The 24,601-nt window shown below is 40.8% G+C and overlaps 1 protein-coding gene across 1 annotated transcript in view; it reads right to left on the bottom strand.

The window, feature by feature from the left end:
• Nucleotides 1–24,601, bottom strand: part of NDFIP2 (Nedd4 family interacting protein 2) — a 200,766-nt gene that overhangs the window by 71,520 nt on the left and 104,645 nt on the right. The window contains exon 4 of the mRNA XM_069205209.1: nt 17,385–17,472. Coding sequence (XP_069061310.1) covers nt 17,385–17,472 — 88 coding nt within the window. The remainder of the gene's footprint in view (nt 1–17,384; nt 17,473–24,601) is intronic.

Consider the following 24,601-nt stretch of genomic DNA (forward strand, 5'->3'; position numbering starts at 1 on the left):
CAACCTGCTTACCAGAGTCGACACATAAGATTCTGGTGCGTGTACGGTGATGTACAACTTACTTCAAGGGCCTGTGTGTAAGATGCTGCACACATCATATCACGATGGCACTCCCTGCAGCTGCTCTTTCGATGCTACACACAGCTAGTGTGTACGGCGATGCATACACCTGTCTGTGAGCACGTGTGTGCAGTGATGCCCACAACAATATCTACTCATATCAATTCTGAACATTTTCTACATTTATTAACATTGACATGGGTATATAACACTCAGAAAAGTTAGGTCAACAGCTAAGGGGAAATTCAACATCAGCTCATCAGCTTCTTCTTACGTTAACCAAGTTATCGAGATATTGGACACGCACAAATGCAAAATAAAAGACCAGGATATCACAATAAACATCACATAATGTTAAAGGAGTTGCAGTACCAGCAACTTGGGAACAGCATGGAATGGCCCGCCACCGTCAGGCACTGCACTAGAAGCAACAAAAAAATGAGATTTTAGTTGTTTTTGCAATCCCGTCTCATCCAGCAAAGGAAATGGAGACTACTGAAGTATGCTCTGGTGGCCACCTTAATGCTAAACTTGTAAGTGATGAAGATGCGAAGAGCGATAAAAGGTTTCCTTGAAATATCATAAATATAGATGGAGAGGCCATGTTCTCCTGGATTCTTGTCCATGGTATACCACACTAAGTCATGCTGTAGTTCAACACATGGCCAAATAGACAACTGACTGAAGGAGGACTCTGAGGAAACTCTGGAAGGCCACAATAGTTTTTTAGTCCTTTGGTAAGGCATTTTCTGCGAAACTGAGTCATTTTTTTGCCTCTGAAGATCAGTCTCGACGTTCTGGCATCTTCCCAGGACAACACACTGTAATGACTCATGCATGAATGCATAACAAAGGGAATTTGGGGTTAAGCCTAGCATGCCTAGTGTGAGGCATCCTTGTGCATGCCAGTACTGAGAGGGAACATCTCTTCTCTTACAGTGAAGGATATGGAACATCCTCATTTTAAACACTTTCTGCAGGGGCAACGTATAGAATCAATAATTTAAAAATTGATAATTAAAAATGGCAGTAGCAAGTATCTGTCATGTAAAGGAAGTTATTACAAATGTTCCTGTACCTTTCAGAGACTGTAGTGTTTATGGAGTCATATGTCTCAGATAGTCTTTTTCGGTCTAAGAGCTGTGGTGTGGTATAAAAGCAGGTTTATGGAATCGTGTCAATTAAAGTCTGAATAATTTCGAAAGTGGCAATGTATTCTGGAGTATCTGCAAGCCCAATGAACTTGGTTCTCTAGGGTTCTGCCTCGGGTGAGCAGCGTTTGCCTAGCGTCTCAGTACCTAAATCCCTACTAGGAAAATGTCGTGGGTGTGTTGCTCCAATTTGTAAAATTAACTGATCCGAATGAGGACTTTTATTTCATTCTCATGCTGTCTGTTCACCCCATATGAGACATGATGTCGCGGGACGCCGATATGGGTTGTGTTTATTTTAGGAAGGTAATGTCTGAAGGTATGATGAATTCATTGTTGCGGACTGATGGGATTTGTGGTTCAGCAATTTCCTTCATCATTAGTATTGGATATTAGATAAGGATTTTTATTTTTATTTTAACCCTTTTTAAGGAATGCTACATGTCTGCATTTAGTGTTGGCATAATATTTTACATTTGATATTCCATCAGTTGGTGGAGTAATTGCTGCTGGTAAAGCTCAAATCAAGCTATGTTTCTATAGTTCACCAAAGTCATATCTGTTTAGCAGGTCCATTTATGTCTGGTTAGGATTATTATCATTTGATAGAGCCAAATACCATAATTAAAATAAAAAAATAGTGATACAATTTCCAAAGGGCAGAGATCAGCACTGGTGTGAGTTTTATAGCTATGATGCTTTTATCATCTGTTTTTGTCTCATTAGAGTATGGGGTTTGTAGTGCTCTGCCAAAAGCTAAAGTCGTGTGTGACATTTGTGAGGCTTCTAGCTGTCATACAAGACTACTTGTTTTTTGTGCAGTTCCAAAGTATAACATAACTGAATTCTAATGAGGAGTAATCTTAATTAGGTCTCCGGAATTTCAGACTTCATTGATGCCTGTGCTAAATGGTATTCGATTTTAAGGCAGCATTTTTTCTTAACAAAGGAGATTCAGTACTTCCACCTCTTGAATCTTTTGATAACACCTCAAGAACAGTCCATTTAATTTAATTTTCACTCTGGTAGTTTTCTAAGAAGTGTTTAAACAAGGTGGCTGCCAAGTTCTTGCAACAAATTATGGATTTATGTTGCACGATTAGATTTCGGACTTCCTAGTTGTCTTGCCACTGAATGGTTTCTGGCAAGGGCATAGTATACCCTTCTTTGCTTTACAGTTCAAGAAATTGATATGTACCCACTCTTTTTTTTAAAAAATAAAAAAGTGCTTCCTTCAGTTATTTGCTGGCAGAAGGTGCATTAAGCACACCTGTAGTGTCCCTTTGTTGGTTATACATTCCAATATTGTCATAGTGACTTCTGTGTTATTGGTTCTAGTGATGCGCAAGCCCCTACTGGATGGTTTCTCATGTTATTTTTGAACTGTAACTAGTGTTTTTGTTAATTATAGGACAGGGTTGACAGGATGTGCCAATATTGATGCTTGGACAGAAAGTGGAGACACAAATGATCTTATCTGACTCATATCTGGCTCTTTTTTTAATCAAGGACATCTCTCGGTGTGAACTATGCTCTTCTAAGAGTGTTTTATGAGCTTCCTGGGGTACCCTTTCTGTATCAGTCTTCCAAATAGTTGGGCTACATGTTTTAAATAGTCTTCTTTCATGCTGCTGTTACTGCAGATCCTAAGGAACCGATAGTGTTGGATACCAAGGAAGATGTTTGTTTCCTTTAGCCAGAAGTCTAAAAATGTGTTTTGCTTTTTTACATTGTGTCATATGAATTTGATATATGGAACAGGTATTAAGACAGTTAAAGAAAAGCTATGCACTTGCAGCCATCCTTATACAAAAGATTTCATCAATATATATCACCCATGAAGATATGTTGGTGGTGATTGAGTTGTTGGTATAGATGAATTTCTCTTCAAACTGTCATGTATAAAATCACTGCCTCCAGGGCAAAAGAGCATCCCATGGCAGTCCCTTTTACTTGCAAAAAATAATTATTCGTCAAATAGAAAATAACATTTTTGTAGTGCGATTCTGGCAATGGATACACAAATGTTGGCAGGAGGAAGATGTGGTCTTTCTAATTTCTTGAGATATAATTTTGTGACATGGAATTTCATTCCAATGCATTGTCTTGTTGTGGCATGTTTGTGTATAATGAAACCACATCTAGCGTTACTGGCTGTTATGTGGTTCTGTTAAAGGGTAATCCTTCGACCTTCTTGATAAAATGTTTAGTATCTTTGATATAGGATCGAACAGACGGATTAATGGGGCAGAGAAATGTACCTACGTATTTGGAAACTGGTTCAATCGGGGAATCACAACAAGCTGCTATTTTACTCCCTGGTGGATTTTCAAGATATTTGTGGATCACTGGCTATGGATGTAGTTCTGGGGTCCAGGGGAAGTTGTTTTTTAAAATGTTAAGTTATTTTGGGCCAATCCACCCTTGAACAAATTCTTCTTGTATTATTTTGAGTAGACTTCCTTTAATGTCTGTTGTAGTACGGCTAGTCAGTTTTCAGTAAAATTTTTGGCCATTTACTAGCTGGGGCTCTTTCCTCTGGTAGTTGATTTTAACTTGGATGCCTGTCACCTACTATATCTGCCAGTTCTATTACAAGTGGGGTTTTTCATTTTTGAGTTCTGTTATCACTTTTAATTGGGAAGAATGTTGATTTGGTTTGTGACTCTCAACCTTTATTTCTCCCAGGTTATCTAAGATTTTATTTTATTTTTCCCCGAAGGTGAGAATTTAACTAGGCATTTCTGTTGTGAAAGTAAGTCCCTGATTGGCGGTCTCACCGATCCAAAGCAGCATCACACAGCTCCTGATCACAGCTCGACGGACCTGAACTTGTGACTTTGTCCTGGTCCGACTCAACCAGACACCTGCAGTTGGCGCTTTGCACTTTCTGGGGTTATTTTTACCTAGAACTTTAAAAGCTTGTAACTCTGGTTCTATTCAATGGATTTTTGTTGTTTTGGTGTTATTTAATTATTTTTAATTTACATTATTGTTTCCAAATTGGTTTTTGATTTTTCTTGTGTTGTGTTTTCACTTTATTACTGTTTGAGTGCTACATACATTATTTGCACATTGCCTCTAAGTTAAGCCTGACTGCTTTTGTGCCAAGCCACCAGAGGGTTACCCACAGGTTTATGTAGTGACTTTTGTGGTTCACCCAGACAATAACTGTTTATTACGTGAATGGGCCTCTCACCCCTCACAAATACTAACCTAATTTCTCACACTCAAGCATGCTACAAGTGTGGACCAGGTTCCCCCAAATTGCACGCAAGAAAAATGGACATTGTCTAATGACTAGAAGTACAAAAAGAGGAGACACCTAAAATATTTCCAGCCCCTACAATGGTCAAGCAATTAAATAATCAGTGACATTTTCCCTTAAATAAGCATCACACAAATCTATGTCGAGTCCTACCTTTTTCTCTCTCTATTTTACGCTTAACTCCCCGAGCAGACTGATCCACTTAATGAAGCACTTAAAAATGAAAAAATGTGTTGCTCACAGTCCCAATTTGGTTTTACTTTAGTTCGACTGAAACCTTTTCTGAATAGAGAACATTTTCTGGCTTACCCAAGACCAAGAACAACAAAGTTACTGGGGTGCCTCATTAAAGGTTTTAAGTCAGCCAGGTACTCCCAGGTGTCAAACTCAGCAGTAAGTAAAAACTGACTTTAAAACAGGTCCCAATCTGGCCCTACATTAATGTCCTCACTTGCTATGGGCCAAAACACTGACTTCTCAACACCACCTCTAAAAACCCATAAGTAAATCATGTCAGCAATGCAGTCCCTGTTTACAATTCACGTTTTTACTTTATCTTGCATTCCCTAAGAGTAGTTGCTTATTCCAGATGCTCTCTGTCTGTAGTTTTTTTCATGTGACAAACGACTCTTGTATAGTGTATGCTGTGAACAGAGCTCCTCGATGTGTCTGAGTAAGTGCTGGTTGTCAGGGGGGTTGATGACAGCATGATTGAGAGCTCTGGGGCTGCGGCAGTAGGCAGGGAGAGTTTCTCATAGTGACTGACAATGGGCCATAAATGTGTTATATGTGCATCATCGAGTCCTTGCTCTCCCTAAGATGTATACAATGCAATGGTCACATAGGTGCCAAGTGCAGTTATCATTTTATGTGAAGTGTGTGAAGGAGATATGCACAGCTGCTGTAAACTCGACAGCATTAAAGTAAAATAAAATGCTATGTTACAGGTGAGGACAAAGAGTGCGTATAAGAGAGAAGGAGGGTTTGGTAAAGAAGAAGTGATGCAAGAAAGCTGATGCAGAATAAGGACAAAGTGAGAAAACGCTGATGAAGGAGATGACATGGGAGATATGCAGATGGAGGATTTCAGAAAGAAGTCAGAAAACAAGCATTTGCAATGCAACGGGTCTCACATTACGTCGAGTTAGAGCTATTAGCGTTGTAAACTCCTAACCAGACTTTTCTTGCCACATTAAATGAAAAAAAAAAAACAAGCACAACAGCGTGATTGCACCGCAAAATAAACAGAAAAAGTAGGCCAGAAACCATACGAAAAACATGAAGCCTTGTATGTTTCCAGTAATTTACCAGTGCTATTGAGGAGGGCTAAACACCGGAAAAGGCATGGCGTATGCATGCCTTTCACGAATGAAAACAAGCGGATTTTAAAAGGCAAGCGCACGAACCAATGAAAGTGTCTGACGTAACATGGGTGTGGTTAAAATCCCCCTAAAGAGAGATTAGAAGAGGGACGGAGCGCTTTGCTTGTTTTAGGTGTATGTTCGTTTCTGTGTGAAGTGTCTGGCTGCACTAACAGACACACTCAAAGAGCGGCATACAGAAGCACGCTGTGTGAAGCGAGGGATTTTAGATCACGTTTTAAACCACATCCTTAATTAAATAGGCCACACCTTCTGTAAAGGATGCCTAATCATGCTACTCTGGCTAACCTAACAGACACCCCGCCTTTTTTATCAGACTTAAAGCACTGGGTTGACCGACAGTGAATTAAAGCCAATGCAAGTGTTTACTCAATACTCAAGTTACAACACAAAATAACAATTCGAATGACATTTTTGGTTGGCAATAATCAGTTGCCACGCTTGTGAGTAAAAAAAAAGTTGCCTCTATGCACTAAACATTTGACTGTTCAGCTTTTAATCTGATGTAGTAAAAATGATTTACAATTGGGAGACATTCTTAAAAATATTTTTTTGGTTGGGATCCATTCTGGAGTTCAAAACACTGTGAAAACAAGGAGGATTTATATTAAACTTGGGACAGGGCGACATGTTGCTTAGGGGATTCCTATCAAGGTTTAATGTGTTTCAAATGAGATGAACACTGCAATTCAGATATAACACACTAGATGTCAGTACAACGTAACTAAAGAGGGTGCTGCAGCCACAGGAAATGTTCCCTACATCTCCCATTATGTTTTGTTGGTATTGCGCGTTCACGTTCAAGGGACATGTGCACTGTTCCTCGCATTGAGAGATGTAGTTCTAATGATTTGAACTTCATTTTCTCAAAATATGAGTGCGCTAAACTACGTGTGATGCACGTGCCGGCCTAATAAGAGTTGAAACTGACCACATTTTCGAGAACAGTCATATGCATGTAAGGACTGCCAAACGTTTGTGTTAAACATGCGTTTACAAAGCGAACATTTTTAACTTTTAACTTTGTAAGTGGGGTCATTTGGGATGACAATAGCGAGGAAACCGGCTCGAAAGTCACTTGCTTCCGTGGGTGTATGGAAGAGCAAGTCTACTTTGGTCAAGTGCGGTGATGTGGAACTTTACCCATTCTTTTCAGTCGCGTTTTCTTAATCCGTTGCAGGTTCTACTCTCAGATTTAGGTCAGAGCATTCCTTAAATTAGGGCTAAATTACAAACTGCTTTCGTCGTCAGTGCTTTAAATTACTCACTAGATTATATTCGCGGTAGTAGCAAGTGATAAACTACTAAACATAACCACCATGGCCAAAACGACCCAAAAAAGCATTTGGGTGAGTTATCCCGAATATTTTGTCACAAATGGTAAGTCAATTGGATGCAGAAGGCACTAAAAAGGCCTAAGCAAATGTTATGTGTGCCAAGGTGCGTTTGCACAATTTTTGTTCAGTTTTACATAGCGCAACCTTAGCACAATGGCATTAGAACGTTTTACATGAGAACCAGATTATGTTTCAGTTGTTTTTTAGGCACAGTAAGATTAAGGGATTTGGTCAGAAATACAGGAATTGTGGTCTCCAATATAATAAAACACAATCATCATAAAGCTGCCCAGTGCCCAGGGACAGCACTAATATAAAATACGTTCGGTCATCACTTTATTACTTCATGATACCTGAAGGGCTGGGGACAGATGTTAGATAGTATGGTTTTCCAACTTTATCCCCTTTCATCTGAAAAAGCATCTATGGCCCTCGCTTCCCTAAACATATGGTTAGTTTGTCGGGCAGGAAAACATCTCCTATTCCATTGACCTTAAAAACTGAGATAAAGTTATCTATCTGAACAACCCCTTCTTCATTAATGGGAGTGGGATGGAGCAACCAAGGAGGTAAAATTATCAGAAACTGGACTAGTCTAAAGTTTAACATTCCATTGCTTGGGTCAAGTGTTGTCATGACAGCTGATCTACATGGTCAGACCCCCAAGGGCATTGAATTCTCTTCTCAGCAATTCCCTTCAGAACTGAACATATACCGACGACATGGGTCAGCGTCTCCCTAGTCTGATGGCATAGCGTGCATTCCTGGACTCTATCACAGCATCCTTTTTCCATTTAGGTAGAAAATCAAGGGCTGGAATGTCTCCCAATCTTAGCCTTAACAGGCTCTGCTTGGCTTTCAAGGATAGAGGAGCAGACAAGATGGGCGATTCCTTAGCTAGTGTATATGAATTTAAAACAAACCAATCATGAGACCATTTGGATAACTCTTCCATATCTTCTAACCAGCTTAGGATTTTAACTGCGTTATTTACTGGGTCAGGCATTGTATTACCACACAGGTCACCCAGCTCCAGGTGTGCTATGCTTTTTCCAAGTACTCCTTAAAGCTGCTGTTACCCCTCTCAAGGTTTATTTCCTGACATATTAAGTTGGCTAGAGTCCCTTTAGTGTCAAGACGTAGTTTATAACAGCCCTTGATAAATGGTGCTGGCCTGGCCAGTGATTGCTTCTTTAAGGACAATTCTAGTCTGACTTGGGCTGGAGAGGCAGATCTGGGTAATCAGAAAACTAGTTTATACGATTTAACTATTAGTTTATTTAACAAAACTTTCTCTGCCCCCTCATTATTTCCATACCATAAGAAAGTGTCAAAAGCAATTTAGCTCTCAATACCATGGTTGTTGGCTTAAGAGGGCACCCTAGGATTGACTTTGCTGGATTTCCAAAAGCACGATTTAGAACTTGTGCCTTCTCCCTTATACCTCTCTATGGTCTGCAAACGTACCGTTTGAGTCAATCCTAACCCCAGGTATGTGTATGTTGACACTTCCTCAATACATTGTCCATTCAGATGCCATCTACGATGTAAGGTGGGTTTATGATTGAGGTTAATTATTTTAGCTTTATTTTGATTTATTTCGAGGTTGATGGCCTGCCCATACCCTCCTAGGCTATTCAGACATTTCTGTCAGCCTACTCTAGAGTTGCTAAATATTAACAGATCATCTGCATAAAGTAGGCTCAATATTTGGCGACCACCAAGAGTTGGAGGGTGGGCTGGCTGATTATTTAAAACTGGAGCTAAATCTGCTATATACAGGTTGAAAAGAAGTGAAGCTGGCACACAAACCTGCTTCAGGCCGGTTGTAGTCATAATGGGCCTGGATAAGTACGAACTGTCGCCAAGCTTGATTTTTACCCAGATATTAGAGTAAAGTATAATGATGGCATTCAGTAGGTTTGACGGCAGCCCCCATTCGTGCAATTTTGTCCACAATTTAGCTCTTTCTTGGAGAAAAAGCAACAGGAACATTTTGATTATGTTTCTGAACATTTTTAAAACCCATGGCTAACAGTTTGGGAAACATTATGGTAAGTGACTTTTTCACCTTCTGCTAGTTTAGACAAGTTAAACAAAAACATCTGTCTCACCTCGCCTCCACCAAATAATAAACCTAAGAAATAATAATGAGGCAGAGCAGATGGTGTGGGTGATAGTCTCACCTAATGTTAAGATGTGAACTATCCACAACTTGTCTGCAGTATCACAAAGAGAATTAAAGATCAGGGTGAAAGGTCGACCCCTGGCGGCATGTTCATCACACTGTCTGATCTGTCTCATAAACGGAGAATTTAAAATTTATGCAAAGATCCTAGTCATCCGCCTCCTGCTGCTGCTGTCTTTTTTTATTCATCCAGATCAATGTGCCTTCATGCCACAATGCAGCACACGCGACTGTATTAGCTGAGTGCATATTGCTCTAAAGCACCATCAGCATTTTGGCGACCAAATTGCACTTATGCTTTTGCACTTTGAAATAGCATTTGACTTCATGGATTGGGGATTCCTATTTCAGGTTCTCTCCGACATGAGATTTGGACCTCAGTTTTTGTCCTTTATCAAAGTACTCTATGCATGCCCCCAGTTGCATGTTAGAGAGTACAGTGTCCTGTCTTCCCCCTACTACACAGAGGCACAAGGCAAGGTTGTCCCCTCTGTCCACTACTATTCACCTTGGCAATTGAGCCCTTGGTGGTCTGTATTCCATCTGACGCTCAGATTTAGGTTTCCAGTGGACAAATTGCCCGGAGGATCATACAGCATTATGCACAGACAACATTCTATTGTTTCTATCACATATTACCGGTTCTTGGCTCCTCCAGATGCTGCACGAATATGGGGCGGTGTCGGGACTAGTGGTCAACTGGTCCAAGTACCTCCTAATCATGGTGTAAGGAGTCACAAGGTCACAGATTGGCATGATCTCCTTCTGAACTCTAGACTGACTTTTCCTTATTTGGGAGTGATTGTGGCCCTGGAGCCTGAACTAATCTGGAGCATAAACCTTAGACCAATGCTAACATAGGATGTGCCAGGACAAATGGGATGCTCTCCAGCTTAGTGTCCTGGGTTGGATTGTACTTTTTTTTTAAATGAATGCCCTCCCACGGCTGGTGTAGCCTCTGCAGAACTTTTCTCACTTTGACCCCCAATCTTGGTTTACATGCCTACATGGAACTGTGTTCTCCCTCCTCTGGGCAAATGAGACCCAGAATATAGCTTTCCGAAACTGCATCTAGTTGCCCTATGATGAGGTGATGGGAATGTCAGACAACTTACTGGGGCTCACAGCTCTAAACCATTAACGACTGGATATCTGGCGACTTTGGGACCCTGCCTTCTGCCTGGAGATGTCGCTAATGGGCCGACAACATATTCTGCGCTTCCTGTATGAATGCCCAATCTCTCACTCCTTGCCGGAGGTCACCAAAGCTACCTTACTATGCTGGCGACGGGCCCTTTTGTAGGTTGGTTGGGACCGGCGGCCCAGGCAGATAACCATTCTGTGGCAGGGTAGTTGGCTAACCTGCTTTCTGCCACGGAAGGACTTGGCAGAAGGGATCTCATTGGCATCTTCAATCTTGGAGAAGTCTGGGAGGACTCCAAGCTGAAGATGTTCGAGGTTCTTCAGGACTTATTCCACCTCCACAAAAATCAGTTTTACAGGTATATGCAACTCTGTAACACATTGGCAGTCTATCAGTGACAGGAAACATTCTTTACAACAATAGCTCAGCCCGCTACTTTTACCACGAATGCCTTTACCATGCACAAGTCTTTACCACACATGACACATCTTGCAGGATTCTATAACGAATATGCCTTTACCACACATGACCTTACAATTAAAATGTAAGTATGTCGTAGGTGAGTGCATTATATATAATACATATATATATATATATATATATATATATATATATATATATATATCTCCAACCGCTCGTCATCCGATGAAAGAAACGAACACCGGCACGCTCAGAGTCACTATAGCAAATAGCTTTATTTCTGGAACATGGCAAGCTTAACGCGTTTCGACAAACTAACACAGCCTTTCTAAAAAAATACCATGTTTAGACACACATCTATTCTTATAGCAACAATGTCTCACATGGATGACGAACTGCCTGACCCATCGACATGAAAAAATACTCTGGAATGGTGCACAATATTAAGTCAGAACAATAATGATTCATTGCAGTTCCACATTTCAAAACTTAGTGAAATATTCAAAAGTCAAACACAATGTATGAGGTGAAATTAAATCATGAAAAATAATCATAAAATGTCAAAACCACAGCCGCCTCAGGCCTGCCAATCCAAGTGGGTAACACACATTAGTTAGATAAAATTGCATACTTTGAACAACACTCACATATAAACACTAAAAACTATTGAAACCATCCCCATATACCTGCATCTCTCCTGACACAATAAAAAAAAAAAAAGTAAACCACATCCAAGGATAAATGAAATTAATGAATATATATTTGTGAGACTTTTAGAGCACTAATTAAGAAACCTAAAAACGATTTTACCATCCTGCTGACATAAAGTCAGTCTCCAAGAATGCTTTGAAGCACGTCCCCTGTCCACAGGTGTACGTGGATATCTTCATCCATATTCTGGCCCCTCGGGGTCTTGATATCGAGCACGAGGATGTACCTAGATTGTAATACTCTCAGCTGCTGTTTTCTCTTCCCACCTCCCACTCTTTTTGGCACTGCATCAAGTACAAAGTAACTCAGTTTACCCTATCGCCCATCAAAACACTCCTCAAAACATCAGGCTGCAGGATAATTCTGATCCATGCTTTATTGGCTCTAGTGTGCTGTAAGATTCGCAGATGGACTTTCAACGTTGTGCGACCAACACAAGGTTTGGGACAGGAGCATTTGAGGACATACACCAGAAATTCAGTTTTACAATGCAGACTTTTGTTAATACGAATTGTGGTCTCCATTATTGGCAAAAACACATGGGATGTGTTGACCCCTAATGCACAAGCCTTACATTTATGGCACTTCCTGAATCCAGGGTTATGCGAAAGCCAAGTGCTGTCTCTAGTGATTTCTGGACTAGTAACTACAAGGTCTTACCTCATGGACTTGCCTTTACGGAAAGTCACTAACGGCTTGCCTGGCACCATGTATCTGATTACAGGATCATTTTTGATCAGTTGCCAGTTTCTATTCAAAATGGCTCTCAAATGGACATGCTGCAAAATATACCTAGTGATCATACGCAGATGTTGACCTTCTGTATGCTTGGGATCCATTCTCCCAAACAATAGTTCCTCCCTGGATTTTTTGTTGGCTTTGACTCTTGCTCCCTGTATTACTGCCTCCCTATAGCCTCTTTTCCCAAATCTACTAGCCAGTTCATCCTCAGCAACTGTCAGCTGGTGTATGTTACTGCAATTCCTGCACATGTGCAGATTCTCGGCATAGGGAATGCTGTGTTTTGATTTATTCAGGTGGAAACTACTAGCATATAGTATGGTGTTTCCTGGTGTAACTTTGCAAAACGTTTAGGTGTGTATCCTGCCTTGCTTCACAAAGACTGTAAGGTCTAAAAAGTATACCATTTCCTTGCTTATATGAGCAGAGAAATTAAGATTCAGATCATTCCTATTGATCCGTTCAGTGAAGAAATATGCTGATTTCTCTGTGCCCTTTCATACGAGAAATAGATTGTTGAAGAAGCGCGTCCATAAGACAATGTTTTCTGCACACTCTTGTTCAAACTCAACTGCTAGCACTTGTTCCTCCCACCAGCCCATATGCAAATTAGCAAAGCTGGGGGCGAACAGCTGTCCATCATAGTACCTCTCAGATGTTTATAAATGTCCTTTGCAAAGAGAAAGAAGTTGTTCTCCATGCACCAGAGTGCCATCTCCAACATCTGGGTATGCTTATAGAGTGAAATGTGTCTTGTGCTCATGAAGTGTTGTAACTCCCATCAAACCAACCTCATGTTTGATGCAAGTGTACAGAGAAGTTATGTCTAAAGCTATTAACACAAAATCATCCTCCCGCTTGATGTCACATACCCTTCTCAGGAAATTTCCTGTATCTTGAATATCGAGGGCAAGTTTTTCACATATGGCTGTAGAAAACAATCTATTAACCCTGAAGTATGTTAAAATACCCCTCCTGGTGCAGAAATGATGGGACGTCCGGGAGGGGTTGGTCGCATTCTTGTGAATTTTGGAAAAATTGGCAAAATTGGATAGTCTGTTTTCAAGATATACATTGTGAGCAATCTAGCCTGACTCTCTCCAACCCCCAAGTTCCATCGAAAAAGCTGATAAACTCTCCTTACTTCACCACGATCTATAGTGCATTAACAACTGACATCATTCAATTGTCTAAGTGCTTCATCAACAAACATTTGTAAAGGCCAGAGAACAATATTGCCCCTCTTATCTGCCTGCTGAATCACTTCTACTCTTCAATTTAGTAATCAATCGCTTGTATTTAGACATAGGTCATGACTGTCTTAAACTGCTCCGTTTGCCCAATTGGTTTTGTAATTTTTTTAAATTCTCATGTCATCAAATCAGAAAAAGATGTCAATTGAGTCTCTAAGCAATTAAGGGGTAAATGCGAATGTTGTTTTAAATGGAGTTATAGGTCTCTCATACACATTCAAAACCTGTTGCTGAAATAATAGTTCTTCCAATATGGGCTTATAACCCTCACTGGCAGTCCCCAAGTCCGTTAATTCTTTGTTCAGGGGAATGTCCAACACCAATAAGTTCACTGACATGGTCCTGTGGATGTGAGGACATACTCTGTGTTGGTTCAGATTTAACTGTATGGAATTTACATAATTTAATTTATCTCACAAATTTGAACAGGACAAACCTTATTTGACTGTAATTTAATAGGGCTGGTGCACAGTAAGCAAAATCCAATGACAAAATCTTTGGCTCCTCTTAATTCAATGTTATATCTGTTAAATTGATTATGCTCTATGGGTTCACACCCCCTCACTTGCTTTTTTTTTATTTCAAACTTTCTTTGGTCCTGCCGGTTCTTTGATTTTTCCTATTGCTGTACCCTACCACCCCAACCCCCTGCTTGGTACTGGTCTGAGACTTTGTGTCCGGTCTACATGTAAAAAAACACAATTCATCTTCAACCGAGGGCACATTTGAGTTACTTGTCTTTCTTCTGTCTCAGTTTCCACTTCAGGTCTAAACTCAGAACTAGTGTCTTTCTGTGTCCGTTTGACTCCAGTCAATATATTATCAGTCATCCTTTGTCTTCGTAAATTATCAAAGCGTAATCAAAAAGTGAAGATCTTGCCTCTTTGGTAATCTAACTTATCTCTTTTAAATTTCAGTGCTTTTCTGTCCTTAATCGATTGTTCATATTTCTCAAGCCACCCCTTCATCCGAGTCTCTAATTTGTTCATCAGTTCCTGATCCGAACTCTTTTCCAACTTGGCTTTCAGGAGAGTTTCACTGAAAAAACCAAAGGTTACAGGGACATTATAGTTAGGTTCTGAATTTACTTGCACAAATATAGAGAAATTCTGCAGTTACAGTTGTGGTTTACTCAAGAAACTATAACTTGCGCCCTAAGGTAACTATAATGTGTGCCGTCGCCATGCACAGTTTTCTCTTTAATAATTTTATTGCAAATGTTGCAGCAATAGTATCAAGGATGCCATAGAAGGTGTCATCAATGATCTAATATGTGGAGCAACTAGCTGTGAATGGCAAAGGCACAAGTTATAGTTACCGTATGGTGCAAGTTATAGTTACTTGAGTTAACTATAACTTCTGATTTTCTCTGGTTTTGTGTAAGTAAATTCAGAATCTAACTATAACATCCCTGTAACCTTTATTTTTTTCAGTGAATTTCAATGTTTTTAGCATATGAGGACGTATTTATAACCAGCGCCAGGCCCAGCGGCCAAACCTCCTGCAAGCACCCAAACCCAAGCAGCGCACAGCTTTTGTTTTTGGGACCCCGCTTCTTCTCGGCCCCCGCTTGACAGATTCCCCCTGTAATTTTCAAGACAGCAGCTGAACTGACCAACATATATGTCTTGACAAGTTCATGAAGATTCATCAAATGGTGCCAAAGTTATTGGCAAAACAAAAAATACTCTGCCTATGGAAAAAAGGTCCTAACTATAACTACCTAGTGGCTATCGCCACTAGGTGATTTTATATTACATATGTGTGTGTGTGTGTGTGTGTGTATGTATGGGCTTTTGGGCAGCAAGGGTAATTTTAGGGTTTAGGATGGGTAGGTCTTTTGAATGGGAGGGGTAATTTTAGGGATTAAGGTGGGTTTTTGGGTGGAAATGCTAAGGTTTAGGGTTTAAGGTGGGTGTGGGTTTTTGGGTGGAAATGGTAAGATGTAGGGTGGGTATGGGTTTTTGGGTGCAAGTATATATATATATATATATATATATATATATATATATATATATATATATATATATATACACACAATATATATATATATATACACACACACACACACACACACACACACACACACATATATAGATATCCTACAGCACTCGCTCGTACGGACCCTGATCCCTTGAGGGGTGGAGTGTAAACCAGACAAGCAAACTGGCACATATCAAAAGCCTCCATAAAAACATTTGCTCCGGTGTTTAACCGGATCACAAGAAATTAATCACTTCCATGACGCGTTTCGGCCAAACAGTGGCCTTGATCACACAATCACTGTGTTGTACAACAAACAATTTAAATCACCTGTCAGGTGTATTAAACAGTGAAAAATTACTCAATACATCAGTCCTATCTAAGCATACTCGTAAGTGGGCGCCATCTTGGAATATCAAAGCACTAATGGCGATTGTGGATTTAAACTCTTTAGAAAACATCAGTTCTTTTTGCAACATATTACATAATTATAGTATAATATTACACACATATATGTATAATTTATATATTAGCATTTCATTTTATGCAGATTTAACCTATATAATATATATATTCATTTGAGATGTAAATTACACAACAAACAAAATGCAAGAACGTGATAAAGAAGGTGCAATGCAGGAAGTGTCCACCAAGGATTTAGTGCATTAAAGCACAGCATTGCACTGACATTTATTTGAAGTGAAAGTTTCTAAACATGAATTTTAAAACATTTATTAACCCCCCTTCCTGGCAACATTATAAGTGAACCAAGCAAGTGGGGTCCCTTAAATTATGACCAATATTATTGTTATGGATGGTGAAACATTGCAGGCTATTAAAGCATATACAAGTGAACTTATACAGGATCTTTCTGGAACTCAATCACTCGAAAGTGCCATCAAATATTACACCAAATACATTAGACACATAGTAGCAAACTGGGCTTCTTTGCAGATGCCCCCTCCCCCTAATTTTAGCCCCCATTTGAACTGCTAGATGCTGGTTTTTGACTCTGATAGTCAGGCACCCCTAAGGCAGGTCTCAATAGCCCAGGAGGCAGGGTGTAGTGCTGCGAGCGTGGAAATATATGCACAAGCATATATGACCCTGTGATAGAATGGTCAATCAAACCTTGTTTAAAAATGAATGCTATCACAAGTGACCAGCGGTTTATAGGCTAATATGTGCTGGCCCCGGCAGTCCCCAGATGTCCAGTTCCATGATGGCCTGGCTGTCTCTAGGAACTCAAAATAGCAAAATAAATACAGATTTCACCAAAAAGACAGACGAAAATCATTACTATAACCCGTCACCAACAGCCAAAAGAAAAGATAAACTAAATGTGGGGCAGGTTAGGGCCAGATCGACTTGGAGCTCTTATGTGCCCAGGGACACTCACTTAAAAAAATAAGTTAAAAGCAGGAGTGGTTAAAGGTCTTAACAGAGCTTTTTTTCTGGGGAATCAGAGGGATAATTGGTGACCCAAAATGTCAATTTAAAAAAGTTTAAAGCAAACATACTAGCATTTGTTTTAAAGGAAGCATTTTCTAATCATATGTTTGGACACAATTGCCAACTAGATGGAAAGGAGGAAAGAGAAAAGAGCAAAACTGAATGATCCACAACATGAACTGTGTAGCACATAATATACTGGAACATTTTGGCTTAGTGGGTGATCATACTAGCTTCTTGGATAAAAGTGAATCTTGATAAAGCATACATATTTTGCACAGTAACATAACTCACTGAAAAAGGCCAACATGAAGATGCCATCATTGCCCACTCGAAGCTGGTCTGCATCACTGAAGTCATCTCTAGGTGGATATTCTTCATCCTGCACATACACCAGAAAAATATTACAAACAGGATAAAGAAATGCAAATTTCTCCAAAGTCATTCTTGCCTATGCCTCCAACAACTCATCAAATTAAAAAGTTAAATTAGCAAATATATGACATGTGTAAGGGGCTGCTGCTCTTTACAATATAAAGTAATGCACATCTAATGCAGCTAATATCAACTTCAGATCCTGTAGAGACAACCACATGCTGTAATGCAAAGCATAATAAAACTGGTGCAACAAAAACAAAAAGAATCAAAATATTTTGCAAAATAAAATGTACAAAACACATACACCAAAGCAGGCATGAACATATATCACGTTATTTGATATTATGTACATATGCTGGCAAATTATAGTCTATTCAAAAATAATTTTATGTTGGCACTGTGAAATGTGTCTTAGGAACTTTCTAATTTCTTATTTTCAATATATATTTCTAAGCTGCATTTTGATCACAAATTATTATATCAAATGATTTTGTAATAACTCCTCTTTCAATTAGCACAAAGGCAACAATCTAAATAATCTAAGAAGTTGTTCAAACTGCTTAATTAAACACGATTGCGCTTTTTTGGCTCTTGTAGCCGCAATAAAGCTTCTTTGAATTGAATTGAAACACGATTGTGTGCTCAAATGTGTATTATGCCTACTGCCATACAGTCAAATGGTTAAGGTGTCTAAAAGACCAAGTTATTTACCACCAGCTAAATTCTAACCAATAGAGGCTGCATGACTGATTAGCACCATCATGGCTGCTTTTATTCTGGTAAAGGGAGAACCTGCTGTGGCAGTTCGGGCTGGACTGTTCTGACTGGAGCAGGGTCGAGACTGACTTGAAAATGGCTGGGTTCAAACTAAGGTGGCATGGTGTGCAAAATAACAATGGACTGGGATGCAGTCTGAGTAATTACTTGTAGCTGAGATTAATTCAAGTATTACACCCATCGCTTTTTTTTTTCTATACTTCAGTATAACGTCCTAAGTACAACAGGTATGCCTAGATATGGGTCCCGTGGTCACTGTGCCACTGGAACCAAGCTACACATGGCTAAAGAGCCCAAATCAGGGCAAAGTGTGTGTTTGAGTTGCTTGTGTTTCAGTTCATGGATGGCTTGGCCTGACAGTTTGGGGTGGACTGTTCCGATTGGAGCAGGGTCAACAACGATTTGCATATTGCTGTGTCTAAACTGAGGTGGCATGACGTGTAAAACTGGAATGCTGTCCCAAGTAATTACAAGCTGCTGAGATTAATTCAAGTATTACATCCATCATATTTGTATACTTCAGTGTAATGTTTTAATGGTCCCACAATAGCTGGGAATGTAGATCACCTTAGGTGACATTTCAGCAGGGATCATATGCTGTATAAGGGACAGAGGACCATTTACAAATAAGTGTACGAAAGATAGACAAGGCAAAGGGGTAAACCTGGATACACAGTGGGGTCAGACAGCATGTACAGCAATATATGGTCCATTTGCCAACTCATTTGAGTGAAGCAAGGAATGCATAGGAGGGGCCTAAGTTCTACACACCATTGGAGACAGGGTGGAGGAAGTCACTCAAGACTACACAAAGTTGCTCTTTGGTTTACCAGGTACACGTTTGTGGGGGCCCAGACTATCAAACCTTGTTTTAAAGAGACTGCCAGTTAAGGAAAAGACACAAAAATGCATAGAAACAGCATACCACTGTGATCGGTGGCCAGTCTGTACAGGCCAAAATGTGAGACTTTTACATCGTCGGGCATTGGCAGAGAGAGATCCTTGCATCAATCATTTTAATCTGCAACTACGCGATGAGTACAGATTGTCCCAGCTGTTACACTGGTTAAGAGTGAGAGAAATTCAATCTAAGGCACTAAGTGACAAGACACCACTACAGCTTCTATTTCTAAATAAAAAGAAGGGGGACTTCTCGCTTATAGACAATCCTCAATCAATCACACATGGCACAACCTCCAGCTTACACAGTGGCATGGAGTAGAGACGAGGGCCAAGAGATACCAGAGGACACCCGAGGAAGGTATGGACTAGAGTGACACAGTCATCTATTTGTGTGCAACATAAAGAAAATGCTTATAAACTCCTCACCAGAAGGTACTTCATCCCTACCCAATTGAAGGGCATGAATGAAGGCTCCGACCACTGCTGGAGAGGATGCGGTGACAGAGGAGATTTGTTGCATGTGTAATAGTCCTGCCCAACGGTCCGCACATACTAGGGGGAGATGAGCCTATAGGTGGAAACCATCACGAGAGAGAAACTCCAGATGGACCATGTGATTCTCCTGCTGGGAGCCCCGGGAGACATCTTGACTTACCCACTAATAACCCCAACAGGTAGACGTATAGTTTATTGGCTTTTGGCTGCCACTTTGTCACAAACTCCCCCTATACAAGTTTGTTGGACGAAGGTGTGGTTGGTATATGCAAACGAAAAATGTACATGCTGAATACACAACACACACCATAAGTTCGACAAAACCTGGGCACTGTTACGCAAGTTAATAAAGACAGAAAGGAGATATTGAGGCGTCCCCACAGATAGACCACCCATCCTCCAATGATGTGGGGTGGATGGCAGGTCCACAACATCAGAGTCCGACTCACCAGCGGAGGACACATGACCTACAACCCACTTCAGTGCTCAATCCCATTTTGATCACCACAATTGCAACATGGCCATCGATCATACAACTTGGGATGCTGATGGGTTGGCACCAAAGCTTGACTACCAACTGCACTGTAGTTGATCATGCTGAATATTTATGAGTCAAACAAAAAACATTAGTCTTGTTAATGTAGAATCATATGTTAACAAAAGTATGTTGCAAAACCAAATTAAGTGGGGTTGGACTGTTCCCATGAAGAGTAGGGTCAAGACTGATTTGCATATGGGTAGGTCCAAACTGGGGTGGCACGGTTTGCAAAAGAAGAATGGATTTAACTCAGATCACTGACTGAGATGAGCTTTTGAAAGGTTTTAGCACTCCATCCATCATCCTTTTGTGTCACTAAAGTTGCCCTAAGTGGCCAAAGTATGTCCAAACGTGGGTCTCTTGCTCATGTGCCACTGGATTCAAGCTATCCTGGCTGATAAGGGGTGACACCCCAAAACCACACCCAGAATGCTTGTTACTGGTCCAGGGAGGACCTGGCCTGGCAGTTCAGGATGGACTGTTCCCATGGCTGGAAGCAAACTGGAGTGGCATGGTGAGCAAAATAACAATGGAGTTAACCCAGATCTGACACTGGGGGTGAGTGTTTGAAAAGTTTCAGTACTCCCGTCATCATCCTTTTGTGTTGCTAACAACAGTATGTGTACAATTCACCCGTGGAGATAAATAAATGTTTAAAAACAACAGGGTGGGTAGAAATAATCAGCAATATGCATTTCGGTAGCAACAAAAAGAGTGCATTAAACTGCAACACACACGAGGTGTGAAATATGCCTCTCTGATGTGTGTTCCTGAAATCACAAGCATTACGGTCACATACAATACATTCACTACCAAGCTAAAAACAATACCCCTCATTCATTGAAATAAACATACTGACTAGGTGAGCAAGACATATTTTCTAGACAGCTTCTACATTCAGCAAATTTTACCAAGCCAGCTGCTACTGCAAATGAAAAGCAATGTACTTATGAACTTTAATGGAAGTGCTCTGTAGGAGATGAATGATACACCAAATAGCCAGTAGCATGGGGTAAGGGACCGGTTTACTTGTCCAAAGCCCACTTTGTATATTTTTTAAAATTAGTGACAAAAGCTCTGTGGGATTGCACTGGAATACCAGTACAAAGCTGTAACACAGGTGTGTGTTAAGATTAGAATCAATATATTAATAAAGAAACAGTGCAAAGTCAGGCCTGTGACAGAGAAAGCTGTATCTTTAATTTTATTAGTAAATCTAAGGAGAATTAATCTTTTCTTTAAGAAAAGGAGGAATAAATCTATGTGACTACTGTAATATCTTTATGGCCGTAGGGATCTGAGTTTAAAGTACAACATACTCCAGAGTAGGAATATGAAATTTAAGGCTGCTTGCACTGGGAGACAAAGAACAAATATCAGAGTGTAAGCAATATAGTGCATATCTGCATTTTCATTACTCTGTCATTTATACTGCAGTGCTCTGGGCGATCCTTGCCAAACACCAGCACAGTTTGACAATCCATATATTTGCAGAAAATTGTGCCTGCAATTAAATCTAGATTGATTGATTTGTGGTAGTTTTGATCCTGCTGGCTACAGTGAGATGTCCTGATACAGGTACTCTAAGGTTACCTAAAATAGAAGCATTTTGCAGAACTCTCAAAGTTGTCAGTGAGGACATGCGCATCAAGTCATGTGGCAGTGAGCTTCAGAATAACAGTTTCTGGATGGAGAAGGACATCCTTCCCATAGCACTTAATTTTAAACAGGGAAGGAATCATTCACTTCAGAGCTGGGCAGAACAAGTTTGTTAAAAAAGCTGAATATTAGTCTAATTTAAAGAAAATTCTGTCTAGGACTTAGAGATCACAGACAGCTCTCCTGTCTTGGGAACGTGGTGCCTTTTCACCAGACCTGATACAAGGTAGGCTATATGCAGCTTTCTGCACCCTCTGGAACAGATAGAAAGTCCAACATGAAGTTATTTGCTATAGTGAAGTCAGGACTGATTGCTTATTTTTAATCAAAGTACCTTACAAGATGCAGACAACTAAGGATGATGGGGTTTTTGCTTGGTTAAGCAGGTGGAAGCGGCTCTGAAATACTGTGCCACCTTGTGCACCAAGGAACACGTCTATATTGAAAAAATCTTAGATTTTTTACTTTGGTGGAAACCGGGAGGTACAGACAAAAAATTTCAGAAATGTCTAAATATATCAAGTTGGCCCCGCACTAGGTGCCAAAAATTATTCATTTAGTTTTTAAGCTAGTGGTAGCTACTGTGAAAATTGTATGTATACTCTGGTGTGAGATAACCCAAATACCGTCTGACAAGGGGGCACTCTGGTATACATTCTAGTCCATTTGTAAGGTTGGTGGGCTGCCAAAACCCGTGGTGATATCCACAAAGTGCATATGTCAAATCAGAGACAGAGTCTTACAGACTCCACCACAGCAGTCAGCCAGTCAGACGACTTGATGGAGCAAGATAATTATGCATCAGAATAACTAGAGCTTGACCTTGAAATGGAAAAACTGCATATGGATGCGCTGCTGCTACAACTTAACACAAAGTCCATCATTATGACTTTGAGGGTCTTTTTGAAAGACCGCCATCGCCACGAGCGCCAGAACACCGCCAATGTTGACGGTCCAAAGACCACCGTATTACAACTCACCATTGGATTTCCACCCATTTAAGGGCAGAAATCCAACACCATCAGCCTGACCGACAGCGGGTGAGAGGCAGTTCCACCACCAGCACCGCCACGACAAAAGGACTCAGCCCACTTTATTACGAGATGTAATACGGCATGGCAGCCTCGTATGGTGCTAGTGGTGGAAACACAAACACACATCCCCTCCTGGAAGACCACCTCGCCCAGACAGGTAGGTGGACCGTCAGAAAGGTGGGGCGGGGTAGTGGTATGTGTGTGTATGGGTGTACGTGAGTGCGTGTATGTATGCATGTGTGTGTGGAGGGTGTGTGTGTTTGAATGGAAGCGGAGGGGGGGATGTGTTGGGGTGCGAGTGAGTAGGTGTGTGTATTGGGATGCATGCGAGAAGGGGTGTTTGTATAGGTGCGTGCGAGTGGGGGTGTATGTCAGGGAGTGTGCTGATGAGTGGGGGTGTGTATGAAGGTGTGTTGATGAGTGGGGGTACGTGCCGGTTTGTGTGCAAGCGAGTGGGGGTGTCTGGATGTATACATGTGGTTGGGGGGTGTCTGCAAGTGTGTGGATGGGTTGGGAGGTGTCTGCAAGTGTGTGAATGGGTGGAGGGTGTGTGCCTGCAAGCGTGTGGATGGGTTGGGGGTGTCTGCAAGTGTGTGGGTGGGGTGGGGGTGTCTCCAAGTGTGTGGATGGGTGGGGGTGTGTGTCTGCAAATGTGTGGATGGGTGGGGGGGTGTCTGCAAGTGTGTGGATGGGTAGGTGGGGGGGTGTTTGCAGGTGTGTGGACGTGTTGGGGTGCGTGTGCCGGAGACAGGGATGGGGATTCCTGACACTGGGTGCGCTACCACCAGGGTTTTCATAGTGGGGTGCCCGCTGCGGAAAGCCTGGTAGTTTGCGGAGTCGTTATACTGCCGACGGTCTTGTGCCTGCTCACCTCCAGCCCGGTGGTCCTACCACCCTGGCGGTACTGTAGGTGTTGTGGCAGTTTGGCTGCAGCCAAACCGGCTGACTCGTAATGTGGCGGACTTTACCGCTGGGTCCACATCGTTAGACCGCCACCACAAGCGTGGCGATCTTAAGACTCGTAATGAGGGCCAAAGTGTTAAACTTGTGAAAGGAGGAGCTTAGCAGAAATATGAAACCATCTGTTTTCTCATTTAGAGGCACAGCTTATTTGTATTTCTCCAGATCTTAATCACTTCAAAAGTGGTCTACAAAAAGATTAATTTTTCAGTTTCATATTATGAAATACCTCAGTTTTGCAGTTTCATCAGCAACTACATGATATGCTACACCTTAGGCTCTCAAGAGATCCCAAAGATAACACATTTTTCTCTTTAATGAGTCAAGTAATGAATATCACAATAGTTGATGAAAATATGGCAAGCTGATTGTCACATTACAATTGATCTGTTGACTCTAAGACCTCAATCTATACAGAAAATTAGGGTTTAATCTGGTCGGAGTTAACAAAACTATGTGGGATCCACGGTCAAATATAAATGTTGTAAAATACACTCATATCCAAATACACTAAGTTACAGACTGGGGAGAAAAACAGAAACAGCTTTGATTAAATCACAAGAACATTCTAAATAGCTCTATCATTATATGGCAACATTTCAATATGTTCCATGACAGTTATTACATTCACATCTATGGTGAAAAAGTATTTGAGTTTTGCTTATTTGTAATGAGTCCACTGACAACAAAAATGGTCAGTGAATAATAAATTACACTGATGAGTCCAAGTGATACTTTTTAAGGAAATTTGCTCTTTATCTCTGTGC

This window comes from Pleurodeles waltl, chromosome 8 (genome assembly GCF_031143425.1).
Source record: "Pleurodeles waltl isolate 20211129_DDA chromosome 8, aPleWal1.hap1.20221129, whole genome shotgun sequence".
NCBI lineage: Eukaryota > Metazoa > Chordata > Amphibia > Caudata > Salamandridae > Pleurodeles > Pleurodeles waltl.